The sequence below is a fragment of the Symphalangus syndactylus genome, chromosome 6, assembly GCF_028878055.3.
Source record: "Symphalangus syndactylus isolate Jambi chromosome 6, NHGRI_mSymSyn1-v2.1_pri, whole genome shotgun sequence".
NCBI classification, from domain to species: Eukaryota; Metazoa; Chordata; class Mammalia; order Primates; family Hylobatidae; genus Symphalangus; species Symphalangus syndactylus.
Window position 1 is genome coordinate 104,031,211 of NC_072428.2, and position 13,456 is coordinate 104,044,666.

A 13,456-nucleotide genomic window follows, 5' to 3' on the forward strand; every position below is an offset into this window, starting at 1 on the left:
CTGACATGCCCTCGTTTGGGCCTTAACGAGTACTTGGAGAGACAGAGTGCATGCAGCTATGCTTATGAAGATTACCCTTAACATCATGACTCACAGCCAGATCTCCATTAACCAGGGGCTGCTAGTCCTCCCCTGAGATCCACTTTTCTTGCTCGGCATAGTGATGTGACCAAAACAGGTTGCAATAACCCATCTCTTCACACTCAATAGTTTCATAGGTTCTTACTTTATTTCAAGGTCATAAGTAATGTTTGGAGATGCAGTTGAATCATGAATTATTTCTTCATTGAATTCAGAGAAGTACAACTATTTCAAATCTTTTTAAATTTGTTTTGTCATATTAAAAATGTATAGGAGAAGATTTGGTAAGTTAATATTACCAAAAAGTAAATAAAAGACATAAAATGTTATGTTGTCTTTTAAGAGAATAATTCTAGTTCAGACACCTGTGTTCATAAAGTAATGTAGTGTTCTCTGCAATAATGATATGGCATGTTGACTAAAACCCTTAAAGGTAGAATTCAAAAACTGAGACATTAAGAACTAAGGAAATCCTAACTTTAACTTCATTGTAATTTAGACCTGTCAACAAAATTATCAGGATAGCAATTTTAGAGATTATTTCTAAGTACTGCTTACAGTACTTCTCTTGTATTGAATTAAATTGTGCCCTCTCAATCAAATATTTGCCCTAAGCTCTACTTTAGGATGTTTGTATTTGGTCAACTAAAAAGTTGAAGTCAAGCATTCATTTTCAATGGGACTTGAGAGTAGTATGCAATTAGAGGATTTGGAAATAGTTATGTACCTAATAAAAATTAAGGAAATCATTTACTACCAGATGAAAGTCAGTATAAGTGTTTCATTCTTATTTTGTCTTCCCATAAATGCATATGTCTTAGCTATATGGGATGACATATGCAAGTTTTACACATTGACTTTGCCCTTACAGGTAAATAAACTGATTGCTTTTTCTATCTGAAGATCAGTGTTACATGTTTTATGAAAGAATTTCCTATGAAAAAAGAACCAGCCAAAGAGGCCTCCTCTGGGTGACTTTCTTCCATAATTTCAGTGAAGTCAAAAGTGTCACACTACGTACCTATGCCTGGAACTATCTACGCAGCATATCAAAGGAAGTGCTATGCCACAGAACAGAGCACAGAGTTTTGCATATAGTAGTCATTCAATAAATAGTTGAAATAAACTATGCGAATCTTCCCATTGCCTCTACTTGACTAAAATGATGAGTTTCATTATCATACACACTTAGCTATAGGTAATAACAGCAGTCAAAGTCACTGCTATACTGGATATTCATTTCTTCTTCAGATTTCCATATTACCTATTTGCCTACTGAAAATTTTGAGTTATCATCTAACAACCTGATAATCACATAATAAATATCACCAAAGACTGTTTTCTAAATGCACTTTGGGGGATAATTCATTGTCTTAGGAGAAAATATCAAAACTTTGTTTGAAGGCAAAAATACTACAATGTGGAACAAATAGTCCATTTGGAATTTTTATTGTCATTTAATGCCTTATGCTTTATAGGTATAAATTCATTCTGAAGCAATGCTTGTGGAAATTTTAATTTACATTTTCAATTCTGAATAGTTGACATTGAAATAGTTCAGCTGTGTTACAGTCTTCCCTCACAAGAGAAAAGCATTGCTTAAAGACAGGCCACCCACAGAATTTTGCAGAATTGAAAGATAATCTCCCAATTGTTTCAGTCTTGTCAGATTTTGCTTATGAACGCCCTGACTTCGTAGCTATAAAGAAGGTATAAGGTGTGTGTGTGTGTGTATGCACATCAAGTATTACACTCAAGTGAACAGAATATGTTTAAGTTTACATTTCAATATATATAGGTGTTTTCTTAAAAATATGAAAGGTTGAAATATTTTATCAATGAATCCTGATAAATGATACAGTGTTAAATACAAAATTCATGTTCAATACTAAAAGACCAAAAAGGTCCTCTGCCATTGTCCATGTTTTATCTGTTTTTTAAAACCGTAGGGGAAAATATATACTCTCAAGGGAAAAAAAAATGAAGCTTTATTGCAAGAGAAATGAATTCAAGAAATAGCACTTTAAGTAGTGAAGAGATGTGAAGCATTGCAACTTCATAGCCTGCTAAGGAGCAACAGCTGTACCTAATTTCAACTTGACGTGCTTCAGATCTCATATTCATATAGGTATTTAATGATCCAAACATAATGGTCCTATATAGAATAATTACTTATATGAAGGAGCAAACTTATTCGCGTTCCTTTTTAAATGATCCTTCAAGAGAAAAACTGCACTGGATCTTTCAACAATGAATAGTCCCATTCACCAATCCAAATGTTTGGGGTTAAATAGCTTATCTTTTAAGAGAGAATAGTAGTGCTGGGGTCACTTCTTTTTGACAGACTCTTTTTGTCTACCTTCTTCCCAGGATAGCCAGGACAATGACAAAAGGTAGAATGCCAAGCCAATCATTAAGTCATAATGGTAGACAGTTACAAGAAATATCAGAAACAAAAGGAAATAAGGTATTTTAGAGTTGGTATATTTTGAAAACAAAGATTCATTGCTTTGAGCTTGACTTTCCTGGACAGGAAGACTAGCAGAAGCAGAGGTCTCAGATTCCTTTTCACCTGAAGAGCATAGTGATTGCCCAGAGCTTACTAATCCTTCATTTTCATGCCTTGCTTCTTCCATATTCTCAAGAGGTTTGCTGATTAAAATCATTGGCCCTAGAGATTTTTCCACACTACACTCTTCTGTTTGGAAAATCTGGCCTATGCATCTTTCTTTTCTACTACCTGATGTCACTATTCCTGAACTTCTGGAAACTACTTCAGGTTTAGACTCAGGATAAGGGTGATTCTCAATACCCTGGATTTCTCTTGTTGAATTACAAATATTTTCTGATTTCATAGAAATAGTTTGGCTAGCCATGGTAGTAACTGCATGCTCTACAGCAATTGCCTGCTCATTAGTTGACACTGAAATTTCAGTATGATGTTTGGAAAAAGGAGCGCTACTCTGAGGAGCTCTATTAGTGTCTGAGTTAAAAGCAGAATGCACAATGGCATCCAAGTCTGTTTTCTTTGATAATTCTTGAACCTGCCTGTGATCTCTGTTTTCTGAAAATACCGTTTTGTCTGTTGGTAACATTCCTAACTGTAAATCCAGTTTTGAAGTTGCTTTTTGATATTCTGTAATGACCCGTGAGGATTCTTCCACAGATGTTATATTTCCAGTGCCACACTTCTCCCTGTCATGTGTCTTCCTAGGATTGTACATAGACATGGTTTCTTCCTTCTCCATTTCATCTACACGTACATTACAAATACCTAAATGTGATTCCTTTTCAAAATCATTGTCATAGATTACACCTACTGTAGCTCGTTGACAAAGGGTATAATGTGAATCATCATTTCTCCCTTCATGTGGATCAAACGCTGTTTCCTTTACCTCGATGGGCCTGTCACTTCGTGCTGTCTCTTGAGGTAGCTTAGCAATTATTGCTTTTTCTCTAGCAGACATGCTTTCTGGAGTACTTTCTGATGTTGTCTTAATTATATAGGCTGTGCCAGCTTCTGCTTTCTCAGTAATACCATGATCAGCTAGAGAAGACAGTTCACAGCACACTGTTTCTTGGCAGGTAAACAATTCTTCTGTAGTAGCTTTCAAACTCCTCGTATTATCTCTTTTTCCACACACATCTTCACAATCTGTTTGTTCTTTGATATGCTCTGTTATGTTTGTCTTATTCTCTCTTGATTTTCCCTGACTTTCCAGAACACTCCAACTTTGTTTATGCTGTGGGCCATTATCCTGATCTTCAGAATTAATCCCACCTGATTTTTCTTCAACTTGGAAAAGATAATCATTCCTCAAAACATTTCCAGTTTTTGATGAACAAACTTGACCAGTTATCCCTCCTAAAGCGCTGCCTTCACTGGTCAAACGATGATGCTCTGGGGTTAACATAGCTTCTTCCCAACTTAAATTTGTCCTTGGTGAATGAGACATGTCTGCTCTGATTGCCCGAGTGGGGATTGCAGTATCTTCGCTCAGCAGAGCAGTCAGGTCTCTGTTACTAGCTCCAATCCCTTCCACACTTATTTTAGGGTTGCCCATCTTCCTTTCTTGGTCATGTAAGATCGTTTGGAAAGTTTTTCTTTGTTTTTCATTAACACATAAATATCTTCTTTGTTCTTCATCATCCTTACCATTGCCATAATCTTCCTTAGAAGATCCTTCTTCTGCTGATTCTTTGAGATATGCAGATTTATCTGAATGGAAATCTCTTTGTAAACATCCCAAATCTTTTACTTCAATTTTTTTAGCTCCTCCTTCATGTTTTTTATTAAAGTTTCCTGCCATTAGTTGATCTGAAGAGGGGCAAGGTATTTGCATTGTGCCATTGCCATGGGCTGGATTAGCTTTATCATCCGGGACTTCTTTGCTGCCAGTGTGTAATTGCACTAGTTCATCACTGCTAGTATCTCCCAACGATGGCTTGATTTCTCCCATATTTGAAGTAACTTCCTCTGAAGGTTGATGCGTACAGTCATTTCCTGAGGAATATCTTTCATTGCAGTAAAAATCTCCCTCTACTGAGCTTTCTGCTGATGAACTTGGAGACAGAGACCTTTGGAACAAGTCAGTACATATTTCACCATGGATTTGCTTCTTCTCTAACCCCTCTGCTTTATTTGGAAAATTGACTGGATCTGTTGAAAATGTATTCCTTTCATCTCTGGAAGCAGTACTTCTGGTTCTTATTAAGTGTTGATTTATCTTATGGGATAAAAACAACAAAGAAATAATGACCATAAGATCTTTTTAAATATACAGTGAATTAGATAGGTTTTATTAACTCGGCTAGTAATTATCTGGTAGATTTCTTTGACTGATTTCATTTGTGCATTTCATATAAACTCTTGAAGCCAGATGTTTTGGGGAGATCCTTGCAGGCTATGACTGGCAAACAAGATTAGTAAGAAAGGGGGCCCAAATTAATCACTCTCCTTCCCAGCTTCCAAATATCACATTGTATTATTCAACTGTTCTTGTTTGTCATTGCACTTTCTCCTCACTTAGGCTATACACATTGATAGCTCCATGCTAATCAATTAGAGAGCAGCTTCCTGGGTGCCCGTTGCTGCATTTACACTTGCTGTAGATGCCCCCATTACAGTTTCTCTTATTAATATGTTTTCTGCAAAGCCTCTGCAAACTATTAATAGCAAAACGTCACTCAAAGAAAAGTGAGGGAGTTAATGTCTCTGCAAATTCTGTTTTAATGACCCTCTGCCAACTAGTACTCAAATGTTATTTGAGCTCTTCAGTGATGGCAACTGTCAGGATTTAACAGTGAGATGCCTGTGGTTTTTTTTTTTTTTCTCCTCATAACTGACATTTGCATGATCTCAATAATTATATGCAAATCTTACGTTTTCCCCTTCTTCTCACATAAGGCTCATGTTACTTGTCAACTGCACAGCTGTCTTGTAAGCCAATGCCTGTGGGTTCCACAGATTTGGTTGTATTTCCATCTATTATAGAGCTTCATTGTTTTATGCATTAACGTCAGCATGGAGCAAATTAGCATCTAAATTACAGCTCCCTGTTCATTTATTGGATGTACAATCTCAGTAACTTCTAAACAAACTTTTATATTTGAGCCTGCTCATTGTAATGAGATGTATTGGTGAAGTATGTGATTTTTCAGGGCCCTTTCATTATATTCTGTGGTTTGAAAAAAATGGCCATGTTAACTTTCAGCTGGTGAGAATTCTCACAATGGGTGACAACTTTGTAGTTTCTTAAAGTTGGAACAAAGTAAATTGCATACTTTAGTGATGCAGCTCCCAGATCACTATAGAAAAGGTGGAATATGCGGGGAAATAGATGAGCTCTATTTCTTTCCTGTTTCAGCACTGACACTTGAAGAGGCAAATGTCATTTTAATCTTAGATGATTATGAATCCATGTATTCCAATGATATGAGCTCCATCTAAATACAGTAAAGGATAAATTGCATTATGTGACTCATTTACTCCTATTTCTTCCTTTGTGATAAAAGTGCTGTCTAAACCATCCACCCAAAAATTCCAAATAAATTGAATGCTCACCAAATATGAAATTTATAACAAATTTAATACTAAGTTGTATAGTACTGAATTTGTTTCCTCTTTTAAAATTATGGCACAGGGTATTTTTTTTTTTACTTGGTAATTTAATACTCTACAATGATATAGAACTTGGAGATTCTCACAAGGATGGAATTTTTTAAAAAATGCTGTTACATGTGAGAATCATAGACTTGTAGAGTAGGAGAGGACACTAACAATCCTCTAGTCCAGCCCTCTCATTTTATAGACGAGTTTATGCTAAGTATACACTTGTCACAAAGATTAGAAATGCACATCAGGATAGTGTTACCTCTCCTGTAATTCCTACAAACTATTACTCAGAGCCACTGGTAAAGAGATAAGAAATGAATGTCATTAATTTACCACTGCACAGACCAGAAGTAACATACAGAAATCAAAGTGCCTTGTTGATCAAGCTAGAGATGCAAGGACAGAATAGGCTGTGCTTTCACATTTGCAAATTATATTAGTTGAAGCTATTGAAAGGCAGGCATTGCAGCATCTTTGAAGCAGAAATGGATTCATCTTCTCTAATACCGTGGCAACCAGAACACTTACCATCAACTCTAATTCTTTTTCATTATGTTCATCATGTTCCCTGTTTATATCTTTTACATTTTGATTACTGGCTTCCAAATCTTCCTTGTCCTCATGAGAACAAACGATCGTTGGGATATAGGTATCTGTAAAGTTAATATAATTGTGCCTATGTAAGATTGTTTTAATTGTAGACCTTAACGAAAGAGACAAATTTGGTTTTAAAATTAATGAATATTACCTGTACTCTTTGGATTCTCAAAGTTATTTTCTTCTGATGTTACTGATGATTCTTCTTTACTGTTAAATTTAAAGGAAAATGTTATATATTTTTCTGGGACTGCATCTTCTAAGTATTTTTACACGGGGAAATTCAGTCAGTAACAAGCCAAATAAACATTATATAGCCTTTCTTATTTTCCTATATTACTTGGGATTTTTTGAAATAGAAATGATCTTTTTGGAATGATGCAATAGTAAGTATTGGTTGTAGAAAAATTTAAAAGTAATTCAAACAATGCCATACTTCTAAACAGTGTATTTCTCATATTAAAACTTATATAACCAAAGTAAAAATATATGTAAATGTAGATTATTCTATCTTCAATAAATTTCATCTTTTCAAGTGAGAATGTTTTTCTCATGGCTTAATGATAAAATTTTATGAACTGACAGTCCATTTGTGGTCATGGAAATTGCTAACATTTCAATTAATTTTTTGTGTTCCATTTTACTCAAAATTATTCCAGTTAGACTAACATTAACTCTCTCTCCAGAAAAGCAAAAAAAAAAAAAAAAAAAAAACCCCACAAAAAGTAAAAGAAAGAAACAAGCTAACTGAAAAACTGAAAGGCAGCTGAATTTATACTCAGTTAAAAGACTTTATATATGTATTGCCACAGGCCAATTTTATAAGCAAGACTTTGGATCATTTATATGCAAGCATATACTTTCCTTCTTTAAAATGATTTGGGTTACATTTCCTTTTCTAGCATACCCTGCATACTGATTGCAAAAGACAAATACCTTTTTCTTTCAAATGGAATCTATTTGTAGTTATCTTTGTGGAGTCATTAGAATTTAGATTTGTCCATGAAACTCAGTAGGAAAAATGTTGGTAAAAAAGCCCACTTCGTGTATAGTTATATCACAAGTCAATTTATAAGAAATACTTGGCCCAATATACACATTTTCTTGTACTGTCTTCAACTGAATTTACTTATGGTGACTATTCTCAAGGACTTTTCTGCAACAAAAGAAATCTGGAAAGTTGGCAATGGCTGATAAATTTGTATAATAAGAGTCTAGACTTCATTGCATGAGCAATTCTGATCCAAATCCCAGCAAGGCCAATTTTATATCCACAAATCATGAGAAATTGAAAATTCTTCCATCCTGACCATGCAAGAAGATAATTCAGTTTTATATATTTTTATGATTAATAATTTTAACTTTACTAAAAACATTTGGTAACTTTAGTGGGCCCACATATAGAAAATAATGCTTCTATATAATTTTATTAGAAAAATATACTGCTTGCATAATTGATACTGACTTAATTTATAAATCTATATTGCTTAATGAGGTCAAAAACTATGCCAAGGTTTATTTTTACGAAGTCCAACTGCAGGCTGACACACCTTTCCTTCTCCATGTACATAATGTTTATGTGCTTTAAAATATATAAGCCATTAAACAGCATTTATTTATTCCTGCTTCATCTCTATTCCCATAACAATACTGAAAGTATTATTTGTAGAAGAAAAATAGTCAAAGATTTTTGTTTTTATCTAATCAAAATGCTATCAATCACTTCTCTAATTCAATTCTCTAATATAGTTTAGTTCTTAAAAAATGATAGAGTCAAAAGGACAGGAGCCTGCTTTAACTTATTTGGGGACAAAATAAGTATTCGACTATGTATTCTTATGTTAGTGTCTTAAAATGTAAACATAGAAATATATGAGAAAAACTTCAAATTCAGGAACAAGTACAAATAAAAGTAGAAATAAATGAAATTTAAACATATGAAATAATCTATAAACAAAAACGAAAATATGTAAGATTTCTATGGGGAAAGTAATAAAATTATATCAAAGAATGTTAACGATCCTCAAAAAGTTGATAAACATACCATGTTCATAGATAGAAAATATTATGAAGATGTCAATTCTCTCACAAATTTATCTACAAATTTAATACTAACTGAAACACCAAAACATTTTTTATAGAATTTGAAAATATTACTCTAAACAGAAAAATAAAGAGCAAATGATGGCTAAAATGTTTCTGAGAAATAGCAGGGAGGAGGAACTTTATCAGATTAAGTATTTTTAATGAAGATTTATTTATTAAGATAGTGTTATATTGGTTCAGAGTCAGGCAAACTAATAAGACAACATTGAGAGCTTAGAAACTTTGGTATATGACAAATGGTATATCCAGAACATTGGTATATGACAAACATAGCATGTCAGAGAATAGGAAATATGGTATCAGAGAATAGGAAATATGGTACTTTTCAGTAAATTGAGATAGAGAAAATGGCTACCAATTGGATTTAGATCTTAAATGTCAAAAACCTTGAAATTCTTAGTAGAAAATATATGTGAATATCTTCTGGGCCTAAGAGGAGATATTTTCTTAAGAAAAAAAAAGATTAAAAAAATTGGTCAGTTTAACTGTAGTAAAATTTAAAATGTTTATTAAGAGACTATACAGTAAAAATAGAAGTTACAAAGTAGGAGAAGATGCTTTCATTACACAAAATCAACACAAATAAGCATCAAGAATACACAATGAACTCTTACAAATCAACAAGAAAGTACAAACAATTCATTGTGTGTAGGGGGGCAAGGGTGCAGACATTTCAGAGAAGAGAAAATGCATAGCCAATAAGTACATAATGGGACGGTCAGCATTATTAGAAAATAAATGAAATCAAGACCACAAAGAGTTATAATTTTATACTCATTTAATTGATAAAAAATTAAAAGTCTATTAATACCAAGAGTTGAAGATGGTTGAAGCTGCAGGCTTTTTTTAAATTTTTTTGGAGACAACGTTTTTCTCTGACATCCAGGCTAGAGTCCAGTGTGCAATCTTAGCTCACTGCAACTTCCGCCTCCCAGATTCTTGTGCCTCAGCCTCCCAAGTAGCTGAGATTACAGGCACAGGCACGTGACACCACATCCTGCTAATTTGTATTTTAGTAGAGACGACGTTTCACCATGTTGCCCAGGCTAGCCTTGAACTACTAAGCTCAGGCAATCCACCCGCGTGAGCCTCCCAAAGTGCTAGGATTACAGGCATGAGCCACCGCACCTGGCCCCCAGGCTTTCTTGTACATTGCTGGTGGGGGAATAAATAGGTAAAACCACTTTGAAAAACAGTTTGACTGATATTATCTTCAAAATTCAACATTTACATAAATGATGACCACTACCTTCCACTCCCAGGTGTATACCCAAGAGAAGCTCTTGCATATATTACCTGAGATATCTAAAGGAATGTTCATGGTATCATTGTTAACTGGAATGTTCATGGTGTCATTGTTAGCTGTATAAGTCTTGAATCAACCCAAATCAACAGAAGAATAGATACAAAATTATTAACATCACAAAAGGAGTATTATACAACACTCAAAATTAACACACCACAGAAACAATATGGATAAATCTTAGCAATATAATATTAAATGAACCATTCCAAAGTATAACAGAGGACATTCTTTTTATTAAGCTAAAAACTACCTATATATGTAAATAAAGTTACTTGTCCCTTGCTATATACATAGTTATATAGAAATTATACAGTTATAGCTATATATACCTATATATAATATTTAATATATTTATATAATATAAATTACAGAGTTACATATAGTTATATGTAACTTTAACTTATAATATATATGGCAAGGGATAAGTAATTTTATTTACATATGTGTAGTTTTTAGCTTAATAAGAATGTCCTCTAATATTTTGGAACTGTTCATTTAATATTATATTGCTAAGATTTATACATACTGTTGTATGTCTCTGTGGTTTGTTATATAAATTACATATTAAATTACTTATCACTTGCTATATATAATAAATAGTTACACTAAAAATAACTTGATTTTCAAGATATTATGGTTATATCAGGTGGTGATATGGTTTGGCTGTGTCCCCACCCAAATCTCATCTTGAACTGTAACTCCCACAATTCCCACGTGTCATGGGAAGAACCTGGAGGGAGGTGATTGAATTATGGGAGTGAGTCTTTTCTGCACCATTCTCATGATAGTAAATGACTCTCATGAGATTTGATGTTTTAAAAACAGGAGTTTCCCTGCACAAGCTCTCTCTTTGCCTGCTGCCACCCACGTAAGATGTGACTTGCTCCTCCTTGCCTTCTGCCATGATTGTGAGATGTGGAACTGTGAGTCCATTAAGCCTCTTTCTTTTGTAAATTGCCCAGTCTTGGGTATGTCTTTATCAACAGCATGAAAACAGACTAATATAGGTGGGTCAAATTAGGGGGAAGGAATCAGGAAATGAAATGAGTAGAATTCAGTCACCGTTTTGGGTGACTGTTTTGCAGGTGCTTATTAATAATTTGAAATATCTAAATAGTTCAATTCTAGTTTCAAATAAGTTATGCAGATAGATGGATTACTCTCTGGCCCACATTAGAGGATGCCTATTAATAAAATACCACTCTGAAATTCAAAGTACTAGCCATATGACCAATTACATCTAAAGAGATGAATTCAAGAGCTTTAGAACATTTGGGAAAAACGACAAAGAACTTGATGGTTGATGATAGGGCCCAGAACTATGACAATTGTGACATGAAGAAAGTACACTTTTGAATATCTCTCATTTCCCCTTTATGTTCCTTGAGTTCTTTTTGATAAAGGAAAGTTTCATATTTTTCCGTATCCTCAGTGGCTAACACAGTGCCTGACACATAGTAGTGGCATAAGAAATGCTGTTGAGTGAATAAATGCACAGCATCCCTTCCACCCTCCCTTCTCTCTACCTTTTGCCAACATTACTATGACAGTGTTCTCTTATTTCCTCATCTAATTTCAGAAAATAATATGATATTTTAAAATATGTATATTTTCGTTTATCTTCTAAGACAAAGTATTACCCCTTTGGAGTTCAGGACAATGTTTTCAATTATGGAGTTAATAATGAGTCAAGATTTAAGCATAATTTAAAAATTATTATAATTTTAGAAATTAAAAAGTAAAAAAGAAATTAATTAATGGAACAATACTTTGTTTCCAGTGTACCTTAAATTAGATAATAGTCATCTATATTATTTAATCATGGTCTTTTTTCTAACAGATATTTTAAAATATCTGTGTGTCATGAATTATAACAAACACTGAGAAATTGAAAATAAATATGCCCTAGTTTCTTATCTCAAGGAAGCTGTAATGTGAAGATGGAAACAGACATATCAACAGGTAATTATAATTACTATAAGTGATAAGTATTATAATAAACAATGGGATATGATAGATATTCTCTTAGAAATAAGAAGAAAGGACAGAAGTTATCAGGAGACTGTTGGAGGAATCAGGAAGTTTATCTCAAAGTTCCCAACATTCTGATTTAGGTTTTAGGGATAACTAGAAGTTTCCCAGTTAGAGAAGAATACAGCCATTGTAGGCAGAGAGAACAACAGGTGGCCAAAGACAAGATTAAAAAAGCACAAAACGGCAGGGTGTGGTGGCTCATGCCTGTAATCCAAGCACTTTGGGAGGCCGAGGAGGGTGGATCATGAGGTCAGGAGTTTGAGACCAGCCTGGCCAACATAATGAAACCCCATCTCTACTAAAAATACAAAAAATTAGCTGGGCGTGGTGGCAGGCACGTGTAATCCCAGCTACTTGGGAGGCTGAGGCAGGAGAATCGCGTGAACCCGGGAAGAGGAGGTTGCGGTGAGCAGAGATCATGCCATTGCACTCCAGCCTGGGCGACAGAGCGAGACTCTGTCTCAAGAAAAAAAAAAAAAAAAAAGGCACAAAAGAAAAAGTCACATCTAGAAACAGTGAAGTGTTCAGAGGGCTGGACTCTGTTTGGGGAAAGAATGCCAAGGGGAAGAATGAGAGTTAGTTCAAGCCAGATTGTAAAGGGCATAGCATAGCAGGCAAAATGAGGTTGAATTATTTAGGTACTTTTTAACCAGTGGCATGGGAATTAGGGCTAAACAGGAGAGAGATGTGGTCAGATTTACATTTACCAACCTGTTTCTGGAGGTAATGTACAGGATAAACTGAATGGGATGAGCCACAATGGAGCAGAAAGACTAATCAGAGGCTCCTGAAACATATCAGGCACAAAATGATAAGGGCGAAGGGTACTATTAATGAAGAAAGAGAAAAAGAACCAAATATGAGTTTTAATTTTTGATGTAGCATCAATGTGATTTGATCAATATGCTGTACATAGATTTTTAAATGCCCTTCTCTACCCAACCTCAGTCGCATTCATCAGAATTAGAAATCTACATTGTTGCCCTTTCCAAGACCTAGGCAAAGACAGTTAACTGAGGGGTCCTGCACTACAAGTCAGCAAGATCCTGAACTAGTCTGCAGATTGGTTTTCATGTTTTATGTGCTGGGTGACTTGCTTCCCAGGAGTTTATGTGGACACCTTTTTCAGGGTTCCTCCCTAACCTCTGGCACACATGTCTAGATGGTGAACCAGCAAGTTATTTCTAGGTTTCTGATTCCAGTTGTTCACTGAGGAA

General features: G+C 34.5%; 1 protein-coding gene across 1 annotated transcript in view; it reads right to left on the reverse strand.

Moving 5' to 3' along the window:
• Nucleotides 1-1,436: 1,436 nt before the first annotated feature.
• The window catches only part of PPP1R3A (protein phosphatase 1 regulatory subunit 3A), a 42,673-nt gene continuing 30,653 nt past the window's right edge, over nucleotides 1,437-13,456 (reverse strand). Inside the window, exons 2-4 of the mRNA XM_055281416.1 lie at nucleotides 6,945-7,003; nucleotides 6,725-6,849; nucleotides 1,437-4,808 (exon numbers count right to left, since the gene is read on the reverse strand). Coding sequence (XP_055137391.1) covers nucleotides 2,409-4,808; nucleotides 6,725-6,849; nucleotides 6,945-7,003 — 2,584 coding nt within the window. The 3' untranslated portion in view covers nucleotides 1,437-2,408. The remainder of the gene's footprint in view (nucleotides 4,809-6,724; nucleotides 6,850-6,944; nucleotides 7,004-13,456) is intronic.